At 39.8% G+C, this 21,821-nt stretch overlaps 1 protein-coding gene across 5 annotated transcripts; it reads left to right on the forward strand.

The window, feature by feature from the left end:
- The first annotated feature begins 1,152 nt into the window (after nucleotides 1-1,152).
- Nucleotides 1,153-21,032, forward strand: LOC120996611 (ecto-ADP-ribosyltransferase 5-like). Of its 5 annotated transcripts, none has more exons than XR_005777815.1 (7): nucleotides 1,153-1,722; nucleotides 12,612-12,697; nucleotides 12,828-12,937; nucleotides 13,678-14,395; nucleotides 14,738-14,770; nucleotides 19,815-20,040; nucleotides 20,388-21,032. XR_005777815.1 is itself a non-coding variant. In XM_040426650.1 (6 exons), the coding sequence occupies exons 2-6, from the start codon at nucleotides 12,622-12,624 to the stop codon at nucleotides 20,393-20,395; spliced, it is 945 nt and encodes a 314-aa protein (XP_040282584.1). In that variant the 5' UTR covers nucleotides 1,159-1,705; nucleotides 12,612-12,621; the 3' UTR covers nucleotides 20,396-21,032. The 5 variants fall into 5 exon arrangements, 2 of the variants coding, with proteins under 2 accessions (XP_040282584.1, XP_040282585.1); XR_005777814.1 differs by having other exon boundaries at nucleotides 1,156-1,705; XM_040426650.1 differs by lacking the exon at nucleotides 19,815-20,040 and having other exon boundaries at nucleotides 1,159-1,705.
- The last annotated feature ends 789 nt before the right edge of the window (nucleotides 21,033-21,821 follow it).

Here is a 21,821-nt window from a genome sequence, read left to right on the forward strand (position 1 = left end):
AAACCTGCCAAGAGACGGCCGCCCACCAAAACTGACCGGGCAAGGAGGGTATCAGAGAGGCAGCACAGAGACCTAAGGTAACCCTGGAGGAGCCGCAGAGTTCCACAGCAGAGACTGGAGGATCTGTACATAGGACGACAATAAGCTGTACGCTCCATAGAGTTGGGCTTTATGGCAGAGCGGCCAGAAGAAAGCCATTACTGTCAGCTAAAAACAATAAGGCACGTTGTGAGTGTGTGAAAAGGCCTGTGGAAGACTCCAAAATGTATGGAGGAAGGGGCTCTGGTCTGAGGAGACGAAAACTGAACTTTTCTGCCATCAAAGAAAACGCTATGTCTGGAGCAAACCCAACACATCACCCAAAGAACACCATCCCCACAGTGAGACCTGGTGGTGGCAGCATCATACTGGGGGATGGGACTGGGAAACTGGTCAGAGTGGAGGGAAAGATGGATGGTGCTAAATGCAGGGATATTCCTGAGCAGAACCTGTCCCACTCTGTGCGTGATCTGAGGCTAGGACGGAGGCTCACCTTCCAGCAGGACAATGGCCCCAAACACACGGCTCAAGCAACACTTGAGTGGTTTAAGTGGAAACATGTAAATGTGTTGGAATGGCCGAGTCACAGCCCAGATCTCAATCCAATAGAAGATCTGTGGTCAGACGTAAAGATCGCTGTTCACAAGCGGAAACATCCAACCTGAAGGAGCTGGAGCCGTTCTGCAAGGAGGAATGGGCAACAATCCCAGCGGTCAGATGTGGCAACTGCTCATAGAGACTTATCCAAAGAGACTTGGAGCTGTGATTGCCGCACAAGGTGGCTCTACAAAGTATGGACTTTAGGGGGGTGAATAGTTCTGCACATTGACCTTTTCTGTTATTTTGTCCTATTTGTTGTTTGCTTCACAATAAAAAAAAACATCTTCACAGTTGTCGGCATGTTCTGTAAATTACATGATACAAATCCTCAAACAATCCATGTTAGTTCCAGGTTGTGAGGCACCAAAACACAAAGAAAGTCAAGGGGGTGGGGGGGAGAATACTTTTGCAAGGCAAAAGTGTGTGGGGGGGTGATCTGTGATGAAATCTTCTGCACATCGCAGACTGACGGTGACTGCAGCCTCAGGTCGGTGCACAGATTTCCCAGCAGCGGGGAGTGAAGGGGTTAAGAGAAGTTACAGTAACTCTGTCTCTGTCCAGAGCTCGGCTTCCTCTAAGTCGTTAAACCGGAAGCCGAAACTTCAACAAGAAAACGACTGGAGGCAACAAAGCAAAGCCCCTGAATCCAGGAGAGCAGAGGACACCGAATCCAGGGGAGCAGAGGACACCGAATCCAGGGGACCAGAGGACACCGAATCCAGGGGAGCAGAGGACACCGAATCCAGGGGACCAGAGGACACCGAATCCAGGGGACCAGAGGACACCGAATTCAGGGGGCCAGAGGACACAGAATCCAGGGGACCAGAGGACACCGAATCCAGGGGAGCAGAGGACACCGAATCCAGGGGACCAGAGGACACCGAATCCAGGGGACCAGAGGACACCGAATCCAGGGGACCAGAGGACACCGAATCCAGGGGACCAGAGGACACCGAATCCAGGGGAGCAGAGGACACCAAATCCAGGGGAGCAGAGGACACCTAATCCAGGGGAGCAGAGGACACCGAATCCAGGGGAGCAGAGATAACCGCAACCACATCTAACTGTAAGGGGGCGACACGGGTGGGTGTAAGAGCAAATAACTGCACAGGGCAGGGCATGCTCACATCTCCTCCCTCATTACAAATAAGAGACATAGAACACACACAGGATAACATATACAGCACACAGAACACACACCGCACACAACATAACATATACCGCACACAGCATAACATACACCGCACACAGAACACACACCGCACAGCATAACTTATACCGCACACGGAACACAGACCGCACACAGAACAGTATTATAGTATTATAATAGTTATGTTCTTGAACATAGGAGCAGTATTATAGTAGTTATATTCCTGTACATAGGGGGCAGTATTATAGTAGTTATATTCTTGTACATAGGAGCAGTATTATAGTAGTTATATTCTTGTACATAGGAGGCAGTATTATAGTAGTTATATTCTTGTACATAGGAGCAGTATTATAGTAGTTATATTCTTGTACATAGGAGCAGTATTATAGTAGTTATATTCTTGTACATAGGAGGCAGTATTATAGTAGTTATATTCTTGTACATAGGAGCAGTATTATAGTAGTTATATTCTTGTACATAGGAGGCAGTATTATAGTAGTTATATTCTTGTACATAGGAACAGTATTATAGTAGTTATATTCTTGTACATAGGAGGCAGTATTATAGTAGTTATATTCTTGTACATAGGAGGCAGTATTATAGTAGTTATATTCTTGTACATAGGAGCAGTATTATAGTAGTTATATTCTTGTACATAGGAGCAGTATTATAGTAGTTATATTCTTGTACATAGGAGCAGTATTATAGTAGTTATATTCTTGTACATAGGAGGCAGTATTATAGTAGTTATATTCTTGTACATAGAAGCAGTATTATAGTAGTTATATTCTTGTACATAGGAGGCAGTATTATAGTAGTTATATTCTTGTACATAGGAGGCAGTATTATAGTAGTTATATTCTTGTACATAGGAGCAGTATTATAGTAGTTATATTCCTGTACATAGGAGCAGTATTATAGTAGGTATAGTCTTGTACATAGGAGGCAGTATTATAGTAGTTATATTCTTGTACATAGGAGGCAGTATTATAGTAGTTATATTCTTGTACATAGGAGCAGTATTATAGTAGTTATATTCTTGTACATAGGAGGCAGTATTATAGTAGTTATATTCTTGTACATAGGAGCAGTATTATAGTAGTTATATTCTTGTACATAAGAGGCAGTATTATAGTAGTTATATTCCTGTACATAGAAGACAGTATTATAGTAGTTATATTCTTGTACATAGAAGCAGTATTATAGTAGTTATATTCTTGTACATAGGAGCATTATTATAGTAGTTATATTCTTGTACATAGGAGGCAGTATTATAGTAGTTATATTCCTGTACATAGGAGCAGTATTATAGTAGTTATATTCTTGTACATAGGAGCAGTATTATAGTAGTTATATTCTTGTACATAGGAGCAGTATTATAGTAGTTATATTCTTGTACATAGGAGCAGTATTATAGTAGTTATATTCTTGTACATAGGAGCAGTATTATAGTAGTTATATTCTTGTACATAGGAGCAGTATTATAGTAGTTATATTCTTGTACATAGGAGCAGTATTATAGTAGTTATATTCTTGTACATAGGGGCAGTATTATAGTAGTTATATTTTTGTACATAGGAGGCAGTATTATAGTAGTTATATTCTTGTACATAGGAGCAGTATTATAGTAGATATATTCTTGTACATAGGAGGCAGTATTATAGTAGTTATATTCTTGTACATAGGAGGCAGTATTATAGTAGTTATATTCTTGTACATAGGAGCAGTATTATAGTAGTTATATTCTTGTACATAGGAGCAGTATTATAGTAGTTATATTCTTGTACATAGGAGGCAGTATTATAGTAGTTATATTCTTGTACATAGGAGCAGTATTATAGTAGTTATATTCTTGTACATAGGAGCAGTATTATAGTAGTTATATTCTTATACATAGGAGGCAGTATTATAGTAGCTATATTCTTGTACATAGGAGGCAGTATTATAGTAGTTATATTCTTGTACATAGGAGCGGTATTATAGCAGTTATATTCTTGTACATAGGAGGCAGTATTATAGTAGTTATATTCTTGTACATAGGAGGCAGTATTATAGTAGTTATATTCTTGTACATAGGAGCAGTATTATAGTAGTTATATTCTTGTACATAGGAGGCAGTATTATAGTAGTTATATTCTTGTACATAGGAGCAGTATTATAGTAGTTATATTCTTGTACATAGGAGCAGTATTATAGTAGTTATATTCTTGTACATAGGAGCAGTATTATAGTAGTTATATTCTTGTACATAGGAGGCAGTATTATAGTAGTTATATTCTTGTACATAGGAGCAGTATTATAGTAGTTATATTCTTGTACATAGGAGGCAGTATTATAATAGGTATATTCTTGTACATAGGAGGCAGTATTATAGTAGTTATATTCTTGTACATAGGAGCAGTATTATAGTAGTTATATTCTTGTACATAGAAGCAGTATTATAGTAGTTATATTCTTGTACATAGGAGGCAGTATTATAGTAGTTATATTCTTGTACATAGGAGGCAGTATTATAGTAGTTATATTCTTGTACATAGGAGCAGTATTATAGTAGTTATATTCCTGTACATAGGAGCAGTATTATAGTAGGTATAGTCTTGTACATAGGAGGCAGTATTATAGTAGTTATATTCTTGTACATAGGAGGCAGTATTATAGTAGTTATATTCTTGTACATATGAGGCAGTATTATAGTAGTTATATTCTTGTACATAGGAGGCAGTATTATAGTAGTTATATTCTTGTACATAGGAGTAGTATTATAGTAGTTATATTCTTGTACATAGGAGGCAGTATTATAGTAGTTATATTCTTGTACATATGAGGCAGTATTATAGTAGTTATATTCTTGTACATAGGAGACAGTATTATAGTAGTTATATTCTTGTACATAGGAGCAGTATTATAGTAGTTATATTCTTGTCCATAGGAGTCAGTATTATAGTAGTTATATTCTTGTACATAGGAGCAGTATTATAGTAGTTATATTCTTGTACATAGGAGCAGTATTATAGTAGTTATATTCTTGTCCATAGGAGTCAGTATTATAGTAGTTATATTCTTGTACATAGGAGCAGTATTATAGTAGTTATATTCTTGTACATAGTAGAGGATAGACGTGTGCTGCTGAGCTCCCTGCAGGGAGGGGGCATGGCTTCTGACCCAGGTGGAGGAGAGGGAAGCTGGGCTGATGATCCTGGGAAAGCCCAGGGCCTGGAGTGCGGCCTGCAGCATGGAGAGGAGAGTTTGGAAATGGTGGCTGGTGAGTCTTCTGAATGCAGCAATGTTTCTGACTTAAACATAAATGTGACCAGGAAAAATGTATTTAAACTTGAAATGAAGATCCACAGATTAAGAGATGAAATTAGCAAAGAGTCTGATCCTAAAACAAAGCTGATGAAGTGTGAGGGTCTGGATGGTTGCACACGTGAGCTGGCTGTACTGAAGGGGAGTCTGGAGGAAGATAAAAGTATAATATCTAAAATACAAAACTGGGCAAGTGACAAAAAGAAAGAATCTAGAGCCCAAGTTGTGAAAAGGAGAGAAATTCTTAGAAAAAAAGAAACTGAATATGAGACTGGTCGCAATGTTTGTGAAGCAGAGGAGCCCTATGGTATATGGGGGTGCAGAGACTGGAGGATCACAGCTCTTGTGTGAACCATGTTTGGGGTCTGAGCCATCAACCTCTGCAAATGCTGCAGAACAAAGTGTGCCAGACAGCAAGGGGTTAAGCACAGTGGACTTTGTTTGTAGCACTGATGAATTGAATTCTAGTGTCAGTCCTGTGATTCAGCAAGAAAACTCTTTATGTGCTGATATGGTCAGTGAGACCCCGCTCAGTGCTGCGAGTGACAATGTTCCCCATATTGAACCAAGTGCACAGCGTGCAGCAGAGGTTACAGACATTGTACAGGACCCTCAGCTCTCCACAGTGCAGGCAGGACTATCTGCAGCTGAGGAGCGGCCGAGTACTGATCCATCTGCTGAAGAACCTCAGTACAGGAGACTGTTCTCTAATGTCACCAGACCGGCGAACCCCCCACCTCAGAGGAGGAACGCAGTCAGAATCAGGTTCACAGGACCAGAGGAGAACATCCCCTCCAGACTGTATATTGGGAAAGTTCTTCTGAAAGAGTTCATGAAGTTTAAGGCTTCTGAGGTCTACGCTCTGATCCATATTCCTTCCTCCAGGAATTATGACGTCAGCTTTAAGCTTCAGTACAGTCTGGATTTATTCTGGAGCATTTATAATGATACTAAAGAGAACAAGATTTGGGAGCACCTCAGAGTGATCCAGCTGTCTAGGCCCCAGGTGGTCACGGCCACTGTCCTCTTCCAGTCAGAGGTGGTCGCACTGGCAGATCTGGAGCTCTGGCTGAACAGACAGTGTATAGTAGAAAGCAGACCAACAAAAATCTATGATGGGGAGGGTATATGGAATGGGGGCTACACTGTCAGAGTTCAGCTCGTCCAGCACAACGGGGTGACCAGCCATCTGCCGCACTCCTTCTACCTGGGCTCGGACAGAGGGATATGTTATTACCCTGGGCAGCCGCGCCTGTGCCATAGATGTGGGGGCAGACACTTCGCCCACAGCTGCTCTCGCACCAAGTGCTCATTATGTGGACAGTTGGGGCATGTAAAGGACGAGTGCACAGGCCCGGTCATCTGTAACCTGTGCTTAGGACAGGGCCACACGTTCCGGGACTGTCCGCACGCAGAACACAACAAGATTACTGAGGAGATGTTCACAGAAAACATGGAGGAAGACCAGGAGGATGTCGCTGCAACTACAGATGTAGTCCCAGAAACTGTCAATCCCAATGATGTTAGAAGGCAAGGTACCAGTGACCCTGCTGTAGAGACTGATGTGCCACCCATGGGTGCTGCTTCACAAATATCACCAGCCACCGAAGAGAAATTCCTTCCAAGAAGCAAAATATTCAAAAAAGTTATGAATGAATTACTAAAACAAAAGCAAACAACGCCTGAAGAACCAGCTGCCACCAAACCACCTGAAGAGAGGCCCTGCGTGTCTACAGAACCAGCTAACCCTGCAGGGGCCACACTTGTAGAACCAACTGATCCAGCCACAGAGACCATGTCCACAGAGCCAGCTGGTCCAGCCACAGAGACCAGTGTGGATGATGATGGGTTCCAGACAGTAAAAAGGAAAAACAGCACAGTGAAGAGAACACCTGAGCTATCGGTGCTGGAAGTAGCTTCTGGACGTTACAGTGTACTGGGAGAAGAAGATCAGAAGGAAGAGGAACAAATGGAGCAAGTTCATTCACTCAATCCTGAGGATGACCCTCAGAAAGAAGATCTTGTTTCCTCAGTGTCCACCAAAAGATGGGGCTCTACAGGTCACAGCAGTGGGAGGAGGAAAAAAAGGGCAAAGAAGTTTAAGTGACCTGAATAAAACTGCAAAAAAAAAACCCCTCTTAATGTGAACAGTGTAAAGACTAAGAACAGGCGGCAGGCGAGTTTCTCAGGAGAGATCTGATGTCTTCTCCATCCATACAGGAGATTTATCTGAAGAGCAATGCTCATGAGTTTGCAGCCGGGAGACAAGAGTCGTCTTTCTGGTCCTTTTTGCTGGAGATAAATGATTGTGTGATAGGATAGAAGTTGAGAAAAATAACTGCAATAATGTGTAGTGGAGGAACATCCATGTGTCAGCATGTGTATAATGTTTGTGATGTAACTTTATTTCATTTATTTTCGATGACTTTATTGTAAATATATTGTAATATTTTGTTGCTTGATTTTAAATAAAAAGATCATTATAGTAGTTATATTCTTGTACATAGAAGGCAGTATTATAGTAGTTATATACTTGTACATAGGGGCAGTATTATAGAAGTTATATTCTTGTACATAGGAAGCAGTATTATAGTAGTTATATTCTTGTACATAGGAGCAGTATTATAGTAGTTATATTCTTGTACATAGGAAGCAGTATTATAGTAGTTATATTCTTGTACATAGGAGCAGTATTATAGTAGTTATATTCTTGTATATAGGAGCAGTATTATAGTAGTTATATTCTTGTACATAGGAGGCAGTATTATAGTAGTTATATTCTTGTACATAGGAAGCAGTATTATAGTAGTTATATTCTTGTACATAGGAGCAGTATTATAGTAGTTATATTCTTGTATATAGGAGCAGTATTATAGTAGTTATATCCTTGTACACAGGAGCAGTATTATAGTAGTTATATTCTTGTACATAGGAGCAGTATTATAGTAGTTATATTCTTGTACATAGGAGGCAGTATTATAGTAGTTATATTCTTGTACATAGGAGCAGTATTATAGTAGTTATATTCTTGTACATAGGAGCAGTATTATAGTAGTTATATTCTTGTACATAAGAGGCAGTATTATAGTAGTTATATTCCTGTACATAGAAGACAGTATTATAGTAGTTATATTCTTGTACATAGAAGCAGTATTATAGTAGTTATATTCTTGTACATAGGAGCATTATTATAGTAGTTATATTCTTGTACATAGGAGGCAGTATTATAGTAGTTATATTCCTGTACATAGGAGCAGTATTATAGTAGTTATATTCTTGTACATAGGAGCAGTATTATAGTAGTTATATTCTTGTACATAGGAGCAGTATTATAGTAGTTATATTCTTGTACATAGGAGCAGTATTATAGTAGTTATATTCTTGTACATAGGAGCAGTATTATAGTAGTTATATTCTTGTACATAGGAGCAGTATTATAGTAGTTATATTCTTGTACATAGGAGCAGTATTATAGTAGTTATATTCTTGTACATAGGGGCAGTATTATAGTAGTTATATTTTTGTACATAGGAGGCAGTATTATAGTAGTTATATTCTTGTACATAGGAGCAGTATTATAGTAGATATATTCTTGTACATAGGAGGCAGTATTATAGTAGTTATATTCTTGTACATAGGAGCAGTATTATAGTAGTTATATTCTTGTGTATAGGAGGCAGTATTATAGTAGTTATATTCTTGTACATAGGAGCAGTATTATAGTAGTTATATTCTTGTACATAGGAGGCAGTATTATAGTAGTTATATTCTTGTACATAGGAGCAGTATTATAGTAGTTATATTCTTGTACATAGGAGGCAGTATTATAGTAGTTATATTCTTGTACATAGGAGCAGTATTATAGTAGTTATATTCTTGTACATAGGAGCAGTATTATAGTAGTTATATTCTTATACATAGGAGGCAGTATTATAGTAGTTATATTCTTGTACATAGGAGAAGTATTATAGTAGTTATATTCTTGTACATAGGAGGCAGTATTATAGTAGTTATATCCTTGTACATAGGAGCAGTATTATAGTAGTTATATTCTTGCACATAGGAGCAGTATTATAGTAGTTATATTCTTGTACATCGGAGGCAGTATTGTAGTAGTTATATTCTTGTACATAGGAGCAGTATTATAGTAGTTATATTCTTGTACATAGGAGGCAGTATTATAGTAGTTATATTCTTGTACATAGGAGCAGTATTATAGTAGTTATATTCTTGTACATAGGAGGCAGTATTATAGTAGTTATATTTTTGTACATAGGAGGCAGTATTATAGTAGTTATATTCTTGTACAGAGGAGCAGTATTATAGTAGTTATATTTTTGTACATAGGAGGCAGTATTATAGGAGTTATATTCTTGTACATAGGAGCAGTATTATAGTAGTTATATTCTTGTACATAGGAGCAGTATTATAGTAGTTATATTCTTGTACATAGGAGCAGTATTATAGTAGTTATATTCTTGTACATAGGAGCAGTATTATAGTAGTTATATTCTTGTACATAGGGGCAGTATTATAGTAGTTATATTTTTGTACATAGGAGGCAGTATTATAGTAGTTATATTCTTGTACATAGGAGCAGTATTATAGTAGATATATTCTTGTACATAGGAGGCAGTATTATAGTAGTTATATTCTTGTACATAGGAGGCAGTATTATAGTAGTTATATTCTTGTACATAGGAGCAGTATTATAGTAGTTATATTCTTGTACATAGGAGCAGTATTATAGTAGTTATATTCTTGTACATAGGAGGCAGTATTATAGTAGTTATATTCTTGTACATAGGAGCAGTATTATAGTAGTTATATTCTTGTACATAGGAGCAGTATTATAGTAGTTATATTCTTGTACATAGGAGGCAGTATTATAGTAGTTATATTCTTGTACATAGGAGCAGTATTATAGTAGTTATATTCTTGTACATAGGAGCAGTATTATAGTAGTTATATTCTTGTACATAGGAGCAGTATTATAGTAGTTATATTCTTGTACATAGGAGGCAGTATTATAGTAGTTATATTCTTGTACATAGAAGCAGTATTATAGTAGTTATATTCTTGTACATAGGAGGCAGTATTATAGTAGTTATATTCTTGTACATAGGAGGCAGTATTATAGTAGTTATATTCTTGTACATAGGAGCAGTATTATAGTAGTTATATTCCTGTACATAGGAGCAGTATTATAGTAGGTATAGTCTTGTACATAGGAGGCAGTATTATAGTAGTTATATTCTTGTACATAGGAGGCAGTATTATAGTAGTTATATTCTTGTACATAGGAGCAGTATTATAGTAGTTATATTCTTGTACATAGGAGGCAGTATTATAGTAGTTATATTCTTGTACATAGGAGCAGTATTATAGTAGTTATATTCTTGTACATAAGAGGCAGTATTATAGTAGTTATATTCCTGTACATAGAAGACAGTATTATAGTAGTTATATTCTTGTACATAGAAGCAGTATTATAGTAGTTATATTCTTGTACATAGGAGCATTATTATAGTAGTTATATTCTTGTACATAGGAGGCAGTATTATAGTAGTTATATTCCTGTACATAGGAGCAGTATTATAGTAGTTATATTCTTGTACATAGGAGCAGTATTATAGTAGTTATATTCTTGTACATAGGAGCAGTATTATAGTAGTTATATTCTTGTACATAGGAGCAGTATTATAGTAGTTATATTCTTGTACATAGGAGCAGTATTATAGTAGTTATATTCTTGTACATAGGAGCAGTATTATAGTAGTTATATTCTTGTACATAGGAGCAGTATTATAGTAGTTATATTCTTGTACATAGGGGCAGTATTATAGTAGTTATATTTTTGTACATAGGAGGCAGTATTATAGTAGTTATATTCTTGTACATAGGAGCAGTATTATAGTAGATATATTCTTGTACATAGGAGGCAGTATTATAGTAGTTATATTCTTGTACATAGGGGCAGTGTTATAGTTGTTATATTCTTGTACATAGGAGGCAGTATTATAGTAGTTATATTGTTGTACATAGGAGCAGTATTATAGTAGTTATATTCTTGTACATAGGAGCAGTATTATAGTAGTTATATTCTTGTACATAGGAGCAGTATTATAGTAGTTATATTCTTGTACATAGCAGCAGTATTATAGGAGTTATATTCTTGTACATAGGAGGCAGTATTATAGTAGTTATATTCTTGTACATAGGAGCAGTATTATAGTAGTTATATTCTTGTACATAGGAGCAGTATTATAGTAGTTATATTCTTATACATAGGAGGCAGTATTATAGTAGTTATATTCTTGTACATAGGAGAAGTATTATAGTAGTTATATTCTTGTACATAGGAGGCAGTATTATAGTAGTTATATCCTTGTACATAGGAGCAGTATTATAGTAGTTATATTCTTGCACATAGGAGCAGTATTATAGTAGTTATATTCTTGTACATCGGAGGCAGTATTATAGTAGTTATATTCTTGTACATAGGAGCAGTATTATAGTAGTTATATTCTTGTACATAGGAGCAGTATTATAGTAGTTATATTCTTGTACATAGGAGGCAGTATTATAGTAGTTATATTCTTGTACATAGGAGCAGTATTATAGTAGTTATATTCTTGTACATAGGAAGCAGTATTATAGTAGTTATATTCTTGTACATAGGAGCAGTATTATAGTAGTTATATTCCTGTACATAGGAGGCAGTATTATAGTAGTTATATTTTTGTACATAGGAGGCAGTATTATAGTAGTTATATTCTTGTACAGAGGAGCAGTATTATAGTAGTTATATTTTTGTACATAGGAGGCAGTATTATAGGAGTTATATTCTTGTACATAGAAGGCAGTATTATAGTAGTTAGACCATCTTAAATATTGGAAGTATTTTTATTAAAGGGATTGTCTATCTTCACCAAGTTGCATTTATTATGTAGAGAAAGTTAATACAAGGCACTTACTAATGTATTGTGATTCCCATATTGCTTCCTTTGCTGGCAGGATTCATTTTTTCATCACATTATACACTGCTCGTTTCCATGGTTACAGCCACCCTGTAATCCATCAGCGGTGGCCGTGCTTGCAAACTATAGGAAAAATCGCCTGCCTCTCTGGTGGCCGGAACTGTGGAAGCTCACATAGGCTGGTGCTTTTTTCCATAGTGTGCAAGCATGACCACGGCTCCTGAATTGCAGGGTGGTCGTAACCATGGAAACGAGCCATGTATAATATGATGAAAAAATTAATCTTGCCAGCAAAGGAAGCAATATGGAGAATCACTATACAATAGTAAGAGCCTTGTATTAACTTCCTCTACATAATAAATGCTGTTTGCTGAAGTGACACGACCTCTTTAATGACGTAATATTTGTAGAACAAGTGTCTTTTGCAGAAATGTAATCAGTCAGTTTTTTTATTTTAGATTTTTACTTGTAAGTTGTTTTCTGCTTTAGTTATTTTAATGTTCTTTTAATTGTCCATGTTCCCCTTGTTTCCACAGATAATTTCCTATGATGTACCATTCACTAAACCTCCTGTTTCTCACTTCGGTGTCTGTGTTTCTGGATTTTGCCGGGATCTGTCCAGGTGAGTCTGTGTGAAGTATCCGGTGAGACTTATTTCTGTGTCAGCAGGTTCAGCTTCTTATGGCAGGTGAACACAGTGAATGCGGTAATATCACTTCCATCCCCAGCTTAGTTCTCACCTTGTCTTCTAGATCAGCATGTAGAAGATGGAGTCCAGATTTCTAGTCTAATAAGTTGGAAGAAAAGCAAGAAAGTTTCAGGAGGACAAACGAGTTCGGACAAGTACGACTTCCTGCCATCGGTACAGTACATTATAAGAGATAGCATAACCTGGGCAGAAAGCCGTATGTGCACAGGGCAAACAAAAAAGAAGTGAGAATTTGCTTCAATGATCGTAAATCCAATATTAAAAGATACTGTGAGGCGCAAAGAAAAGAGACTGAACAGAAGAAAAGTGAAAGTAATGAAAATGAAGTAACATTGTTGCAACATTGTTCTTGAAGCACCAATGTAATGAACTTGTAGACTTACAAGAAGATAAACGAAAGTTATTGTAACATGAAACAAAATCGATCACTAAAATGGAAACACTTATTCCAAGGGGGTTAAAGGACCACCAAGTAGATTGCCAATAATCCCCTTACTGCCCTAGACCACAGTGTGTACTAACATTTCCCCCTTCACTGCTCTAGACATGAGGAATATTCCTATTATTTACTGCCCTAGATCACCAGTGATGCTGACAATAACACCCTTACTGCCACAGACCATCTGGTACACACAATGTAACCCTTCATTACCTAGACCACTAGGGATACCATTATTAATCCTTTCACTACCTAGACCACCAGGAATGTAGACAATAGACCTGAAGGTTATGGAGCGGCCCAAGATAAACTCTTGCACCATGGCCCATTAGACTTTATCTACACCTGTTTATACAACCACGCTTTGGCCTCCACCCTCTAAGGTCTTCCTCTCTTGCAAATATGTCCTTGATTTTTTTCATGATACCTTTCAGCTTCTTGTTATTTCTTGTAGATGAAATGCAAGCATCAGTTACTGGATTTTAATCGCAATTCATTTGACGACCAATACATTGGATGCTCGGATCAATATGAGACAGATCTCATGCCAAAAATTTTAACTCGGGAGAAATCCTTCAACTTGGCCTTTGGTTTGGCATGGGACCGGGCAGCAGTACAGTGGAACAAAATGAAGAGAACAGTGCATCTTCCTGGTGAGTTTAGGGATGAGTTTGGGATAGCGATCATCGTCTACACCACAGACTGGCCAGAGAGCAGTCCAATCTATAAAGAACTCAATGGGAATGTGACCGTGGCTGGAAAGTCCAGAGGACACTACATGGAGAACTTCCACTATAAGGCTTTACACTTCTACTTGACTCGAGCCTTGCAAGTGCTAAGGAAGAACTCAAAAAGACAAACAAGAACTTATAAAGTTTACAGGGGCACAGACAAGTCTCTGCAGGTATCAGAGGAGGTGGATCTGAGGTTTGGGAGATTCACCTCTTCCTCTCGGAATATAGAAGTTGCTAAAGAATATTCAGAGGGATTGTTCTTCGAGATGACAACCTGCTTTGGAGTTGACATCCACAGAATCTCCTTCTTCCCAAAAGAGCAGGAAGTCTTGATACCGGTGGCTGAGAAGTTTCGATTTGTGGAAAAACAAGGGAACACTTATGTTTTAGACAGCACATGTGAAGTGTGCAGTCACTTCAACTGTACGTATTTTGGAGGTAAGTGTCCATCTATAGAGGTGATACTCTAAGTGTCCAACTAGAGAGTAGATCAGCATCCATCTATATAGATGATAAGTGTTCATTTAGAGAGGATGTCAGTCTTCTGTAGGCGGATCAGTCTCTAATTAGAGAGGGGTACATGTCCATCTGGAAAGAAGGTTAGTGTACGCCTAGAGAGGAGGTTAGTGTCCAGAAACATTTCACAAATTTTAGAACATGTGGCCATGATGGTCATTTTCTGCAGCAGAAATAAGACGAGGCAGCATCTCGCAATGTGACCTTATATTTAGAAGTTTTTAGAGAAATACTGATAATTAATCAAGAGTTTTTGTATTTCAGACGAGAAACGGGATTTCCCTGTGTGCAGTTTGGGTAAGAATCTCATCATTATCTGCCTAATTACACATGAAATATGCCCCAGGGGGGAAACTGTGTACAGTCAGACTCCAGGAAACAGGCAGAAGTCAGTACACAGACAAGTAAGCTCTCTTACAGGGCCTAGTAGGCAAATGAAACCAAAAGAAATCTATTGCTTAGGCCAAGTGGGGAAGAAAAAGTTCAACGTATATAGTAGAGCTGAGGAGCTCATTAGTCAAACAGCTGAACACAGAGCAAAATGGGGAATTAACCCTTGCAGTGCTGCAAGGGGAGATTCAATGAATAGAAACTAAAACATATAAAAATAGACCTAGCTGCTAGGCTGCAGAATGGGACACAGGAGTCCGGCGGCTGGCCCCAGGCAAAAGCTAGGTGAGTGATGTGGTGCCCATGCTCGCTGTGAATAACAGCGGGCAGCAAGCCTGGAGCTTTGACAGTATGTATATACTGAGTGTATATATATATATATATATATATATATATATATATGCTTATATATAGTAAACTAGTGACCCAGGGGTAATGTGTGCACTGTATAGCAATCTTATATAGGCACTATAGAACAATATTATTAGAAAATTTGTTGGCACTATTATGTAGTCGTCTTATCGAGCCCTATACGGGCACTGTAGTGTTGAGCGCGAATATTCGAATAGCGAATTTTTTTTTGCGAATATTTTGAATATAGCGCTATAAATTCGTTATTTTGAATATTCATTTTTTTTTGTTTTTTTTATTGTTATATTTTTTTCTTTCCCACTTCCCAAAAGTAGTTCTTACCTGTCCTTAGGATTCCTGGCTACTCCAGTCAGTGCCCGTTGCCGCTTCTGCCGACTTCCGTGCTCATGGAGCGTCCCCATCACCATGGGAACGCCTCCATACTAGAATGTACTGTCGGATGTGAGAATTAAGTTGAAATCGCATTGCGATTTCAACTTAGAGCTGTATTTCTAATGGTCAGCTTGCTAGAATTAGCGAAAATGACGAATATGACGAATGTATTCGTCATATTCCTCAAAACGAAGATAACAAAATATTCTCCATCTTCGTTTTAGCTCCATATTCGTCAACTTCGCTAATTCTAGCAATCAAATAGGAAAGTTGACTATAGAGACAGCTGTGTTTAATTCGCTATGCGATAATATATTTTTATTTTTTTATAAATAGAATAATTATAATAATTATCAAGTATTATAATTATTCTATTTATTTTTAATAAAAAGCAAAGTAATATTATTGCATAGCGAATTAAACACAGCTGTCTCTGGTCAACTTTCCTATTTGATTGCTAGAATTATCGAAGTTGACGAATATGGAGCTAAAACGAAGATGGAGAATACTTTGTTATCTTCGTTTTGAGGAATATGACAAATACATTCGTCATATTTCAATCCTCATCTTCGCTAATTCTAGATATCAACCAATAGGAAAGTTTCCTTAAGTTAAAATCGCAATACGCGATTATTTAAATCGCATATTAATCGCGATAACTAGAATAATGCACAATATTCGATTTCGACGAATATGAGACGAATATTCTAGCGAATATTGGCTGATTTCGTCAAAATCGAATATGGCCCCTCCCGCTCATCACTATTCATGAGCACTGTATACAGTAGATCTACTATATGAACACTGTATAAATATATTAAGTTAGCACTGTATATAGTTTTTCTATGAGCACTGTATAGATCTACTACATGATCATTGTATAAAGGTGCTTATAAAGATGTTACATGAGCACTGTATATAGCCGATCTACTATATGGGCACTGCATGAATCTTTTACATTAGCAATATATATCTGTTCTTAGCAAACAGTCCAAAAATTACCCAATTTTTGGGAGCAACAGCAGTAGAGTATGAAATCTGAGAAGCAAGGCAGAAAATGTGCAGCTGTGTATGGGTAGTAGTAACGGCAGTATTAGCCATGACATTAACAGTACAGTTAGGACAGGAAATGGGTGGCTGTGTAGGGGCAGTAGCAGGTGCAGTATGGTACATAATGGGAAGAAGATGTACGGCTGTGTAGGGGTAGTAGTATCAATAATAGTACTGGCAGCAGTAGCAATGCAGTATTTAACCTAATGGACAAAGCAGCAGACGTGCAGTTGTGTAGGGGTAGTAGTAGTGGCAGTAGTAGCCACAGCAGCAGCAGTACAGTATAAAACCTGACAAGCAAGGAAGGAAATATGTAGCATTGTAGGTGTAGTAGTAGTGGCTGTAACAGTATGGGGCCTGATGAACAGGAGATGTGAGGCTATCTAGGGGCAGTAGTAGTGGCAGTAGTAGTGGCTGTGGCTGTAACAGTATGGGGCCTGATGAACAGGAGATGTGAGGCTATCTAGGGGCAGTAGTAGTGGCTGTGGCTGTAACAGTATGGGGCCTGATGAACAGGAGATGTGAGGCTATCTAGGGGCAGTAGTAGTGGCAGTAGTAGTGGCTGTGGCTGTAACAGTATGGGGCCTGATGAACAGGAGATGTGAGGCTATCTAGGGGTAGTAGTAGTGGCAGTAGTAGTGGCTGTGGCTGTAACAGTATGGGGCCTGATGAACAGGAGATGTGGGGCTATCTAGGGGCAGTAGTAGTGGCAGTAGTAGTGGCAGTAGTAGTGGCTTTAACAGTATGGGGCCTGATGACCAGGAGATGTGAGGCTATCTAGGGGCAGTAGTAGTGGCAGTAGTAGTGGCTGTGGCTGTAACAGAATGGGGCCTGATGAACAGGAGATGTGGGGCTATCTAGGGGCAGTAGTAGTGGCAGTAGTAGTGGCTGTGGCTGTAACAGTATGGGGCCTGATGAACAGGAGATGTGAGGCTATCTAGGGGCAGTAGTAGTGGCAGTAGTAGTGGCTGTGGCTGTAACAGTATGGGGCCTGATGAACAGGAGATGTGAGGCTATCTAGGGGCAGTAGTAGTGGCAGTAGTAGTGGCTGTGGCTGTAACAGTATGGGGCCTGATGAACAGGAGATGTGGGGCTATCTAGGGGCAGTAGTTGTGGCAGTAGTATTGGCAGTGGTAGTGGCTTTAACAGTATGGGGCCTGATGACCAGGAGATGTGAGGCTATCTAGGGGCAGTAGTAGTGGCTGTGGCTGTAACAGTATGGGGCCTGATGAACAGGAGATGTGAGGCTATCTAGGGGCAGTAGTAGTGGCAGTAGTAGTGGCTGTGGCTTTAACAGTATGGGGCCTGATGACCAGGAGATGTGAGGCTATCTAGGGGCAGTAGTAGTGGCAGTAGTAGTGGCTGTGGCTGTAACAGTATGGGGCCTGATGAACAGGAGATGTGAGGCTATCTAGGGGTAGTAGTAGTGGCAGTAGTAGTGGCTGTGGCTGTAACAGTATGGGGCCTGATGAACAGGAGATGTGAGGCTATCTAGGGGCAGTAGTAGTGGCTGTGGCTGTAACTGTATGGGGCCTGATGAACAGGAGATGTGAGGCTATCTAGGGGCAGTAGTAGTGGCTGTGGCTGTAACAGTATGGGGCCTGATGAACAGGAGATGTGAGGCTATCTAGGGGCAGTAGTAGTGGCAGTAGTAGTGGCTGTGGCTGTAACAGTATGGGGCCTGATGACCAGGAGATGTGGGGCTATCTAGGGGCAGTAGTAGTGGCAGTAGTAGTGGCTGTGGCTGTAACAGTATGGGGCCTGATGAACAGGAGATGTGGGGCTATCTAGGGGCAGTAGTAGTGGCTGTGGCTGTAACTGTATGGGGCCTGATGAACAGGAGATGTGAGGCTATCTAGGGGCAGTAGTAGTGGCAGTAGTAGTGGCTGTGGCTGTAACAGTATGGGGCCTGATGAACAGGAGATGTGAGGCTATCTAGGGGTAGTAGTAGTGGCAGTAGTAGTGGCTGTGGCTGTAACAGTATGGGGCCTGATGAACAGGAGATGTGGGGCTATCTAGGGGCAGTAGTAGTGGCAGTAGTAGTGGCTTTAACAGTATGGGGCCTGATGACCAGGAGATGTGAGGCTATCTAGGGGCAGTAGTAGTGGCTGTGGCTGTAACAGTATGGGGCCTGATGAACAGGAGATGTGAGGCTATCTAGGGGCAGTAGTAGTGGCAGTAGTAGTGGCTGTGGCTGTAACAGTATGGGGCCTGATGAACAGGAGATGTGAGGCTATCTAGGGGCAGTAGTAGTGGCAGTAGTAGTGGCTGTGGCTGTAACAGTATGGGGCCTGATGAACAGGAGATGTGGGGCTATCTAGGGGCAGTAGTTGTGGCAGTAGTATTGGCAGTAGTAGTGGCTTTAACAGTATGGGGCCTGATGACCAGGAGATGTGAGGCTATCTAGGGGCAGTAGTAGTGGCAGTAGTAGTGTCTGTGGCTGTAACAGTATGGGGCCTGATGAACAGGAGATGTGAGGCTATCTAGGGGCAGTAGTAGTGGCAGTAGTAGTGGCTTTAACAGTATGGGGCCTGATGACCAGGAGATGTGAGGCTATCTAGGGGCAGTAGTAGTGGCAGTAGTAGTGGCAGTAGTAGTGGCTGTGGCTGTAACAGTATGGGGCCTGATGAACAGGAGATGTGAGGCTATCTAGGGGCAGTAGTAGTGGCAGTAGTAGTGGCTGTGGCTGTAACAGTATGGGGCCTGATGAACAGGAGATGTGAGGCTATCTAGGGGCAGTAGTAGGGGCAGTAGTAGTGGCAGTAGTATTGGCTGTGGCTGTAACAGTATGGGGCCTGATGAACAGGAGATGTGAGGCTATCTAGGGGCAGTAACAGTGGCAGCAATACAGTATGCAAAATCATGGACAGACAGGCGGCAGTAATTGCATCATTGGACGGGCGATGAATGGCCACTGTCAGCAAGGGCAGATCTAATCCTGGGTCTCAGCTGGAAAGGTGTGAAAATCCTCACAGATGTACATGCCTGATTCATTGTCACAAAGGTGATGTTTTCTACACTATTGAAGGAGGGTTTTGTCTGTTTCGGTGCGGCAATGTCACGGTCCACGCTGAATACTTTTTCTGACAGTACACTGATAACAGACTGGGACAGTTCCTGCCATTAGTCCTATCTATTAGCTATTATCTTCCCTCAGACTGTCCCTGTCGGAGTCTGAACCCGCAGTACTGTGTGTCTGAAGATCAGCTGAACGCTCTCTCTGTCAGACGTTCTGTCACATCAACATACAAGCTCACAATACATATGGCTTCTCTGGTTAGGTAGTGCCTATGACACGTCAATATCGTCCCTCCTGATTGGCTTAGGCTGACTGCATGGGATTATGGGCAAGTCTACCGGCCGGGTGCCCATCTTAGGTCCACGTAATGTGATCCTCCTTCTTCTGTGGTCTTCTGATCTGTAAAATGGTGGATACTATTTTGAGCTTTTCTTCTGAAACAAATCAAAAGTTTAGGATTCACTGTGTCTTTGAAGATTTGGGAAATTTGAGACACATTCAATTAGTTCAGCATCAAATCATACATGACCATCAGTGATATTAGAAGTTTTCAGTATCTTGGTCAGCTGCAGTATATGTGTAGAGTGGTCGATATATGAAGGTTTGGTGTGTATATCGTGACCAGCTGGGGATTTGGTGGTCAGTAATGTCTATAACGTATATCTTGGTCCACTACCTACAGAACTCACTTGTAAGTCGTTTATTTTCCAGTTCCCTGAAGAAAGCGCTCAGGAGGAATCTTCTTATACAATATGTGACCTGAGATGTCAGTGCCAAGAAGACTCGTAAGTGGTGAGGATCCACCGTGGAGAGAAGAAATGGAAATTATGAAACAGGGAAGACCCAGCGAGCAAGTCTGGATCACCAAAGACACAAAGACCCTAAAAGTAGTTGATTTGTAACAGGGGACACGTGTTTGAGGCTGAACGGGCCCCCTGACACTGCAATGACTCAGGCCCCTATTGTGTGCAGCATATGAGGGACCTATCACTGGTCACACTGACTAGAGCATGATTCACGGTGCACTGCTGGGGTAGATGTATGTGTGCCAGATTTCTGCCCCTGCATTCCAGGAAGCAGTAAGAGCTCTGACCTCACCGAATGGATGCTCAAAAATATCATAAAGTAGTAATCATGGGGGTCAGGGAGGGATCTACAATGCCTGTCATTCTTCGAATTGAAGCCTAGCCTCCCCTGATAACAGAAAGCAATAGTTTGTATTTCCCTGCATTACCAGTGGAAGGAAGAAGGCAGCGGGCCAAGTCAGAAAGCAGATGAAGACTGACACCTAGTGGTAATGCAGGGTAACTGCATCATGTAATAAAGTGCTTCAACAATAAAATGATTATACATTTTTCATTATGTTATTGCTGTGTTAATTAATGTTGAGAAATGAATTGGAAGATGTAATAAATCCCTACACAATGACAACTCCCACTCCAATCTCTAGGAATCTATGTGTTGCTCCTAAGCTCTGCTCCATTATGGCACATCTAAGAACAGTGACTCCAGTTTAGCTGCACTGTATGCTGGTGTCCAGTTATGAATATACCTGTCACATTATAACTTTTAATGACTTCAATGTGTCCATCTTTTAATTCCATCATTCTCATTATACAAAAAGTGGCACTGCGATGGGTACGTCATTTATGCCTAATTACTCTTACATTTGAGTTGATTTGAAATGATCTAGACCCATTCTAATGCTGTCTTTTCTCAGGATTTCACTTTTCACTGGCAAATTGCTGATTCCCTCTATCATATTTTATGATTCCAGAGAAGAAGAAGAATAGCAGCATGTTCAAGAACACAATAAGTGGTACCGCGATGGGGGCATAACTTACCCCTTGTTGTTCTTATCATTTTTCTGAGTTGCTATAATATGACCTATATCCATGATTACAGCGGCTGTTCACAGGATAGCATTCTCCACAGGCAGATTGCAAATTATCTCTTCACTTCTTGTCGCTTCAGAGAAGAAGAAAATAAACATGTTTAAGGACAAAATAAGCGACACCCTGATGGGTGCATAACCTACCCCTTGTGGTGCTTAGAATTTTTCTCAGTTGCTTTGATAGGAACTATATCTCTAACCATTATGGCTGTTCACAGGATATCACGCTCTTGAGGAAGATTATTGATTAT

The sequence above is a fragment of the Bufo bufo genome, chromosome 3 (assembly GCF_905171765.1).
Source record: "Bufo bufo chromosome 3, aBufBuf1.1, whole genome shotgun sequence".
NCBI lineage: Eukaryota > Metazoa > Chordata > Amphibia > Anura > Bufonidae > Bufo > Bufo bufo.

Coding starts and splice junctions, on each gene's coding strand:
- LOC120996611 (XM_040426650.1), top strand. CDS start 12,622: ATGATGTACCATTCACTAAACCTCCTGTTTCTCACTTCGGTGTCTGTG. Junction 12,698..12,827: donor TTTTGCCGGGATCTGTCCAG/GTGAGTCTGTGT, acceptor CTTGTCTTCTAG/ATCAGCATGTAGAAGATGGA. Junction 14,396..14,737: donor CAACTGTACGTATTTTGGAG/GTAAGTGTCCAT, acceptor TTTGTATTTCAG/ACGAGAAACGGGATTTCCCT.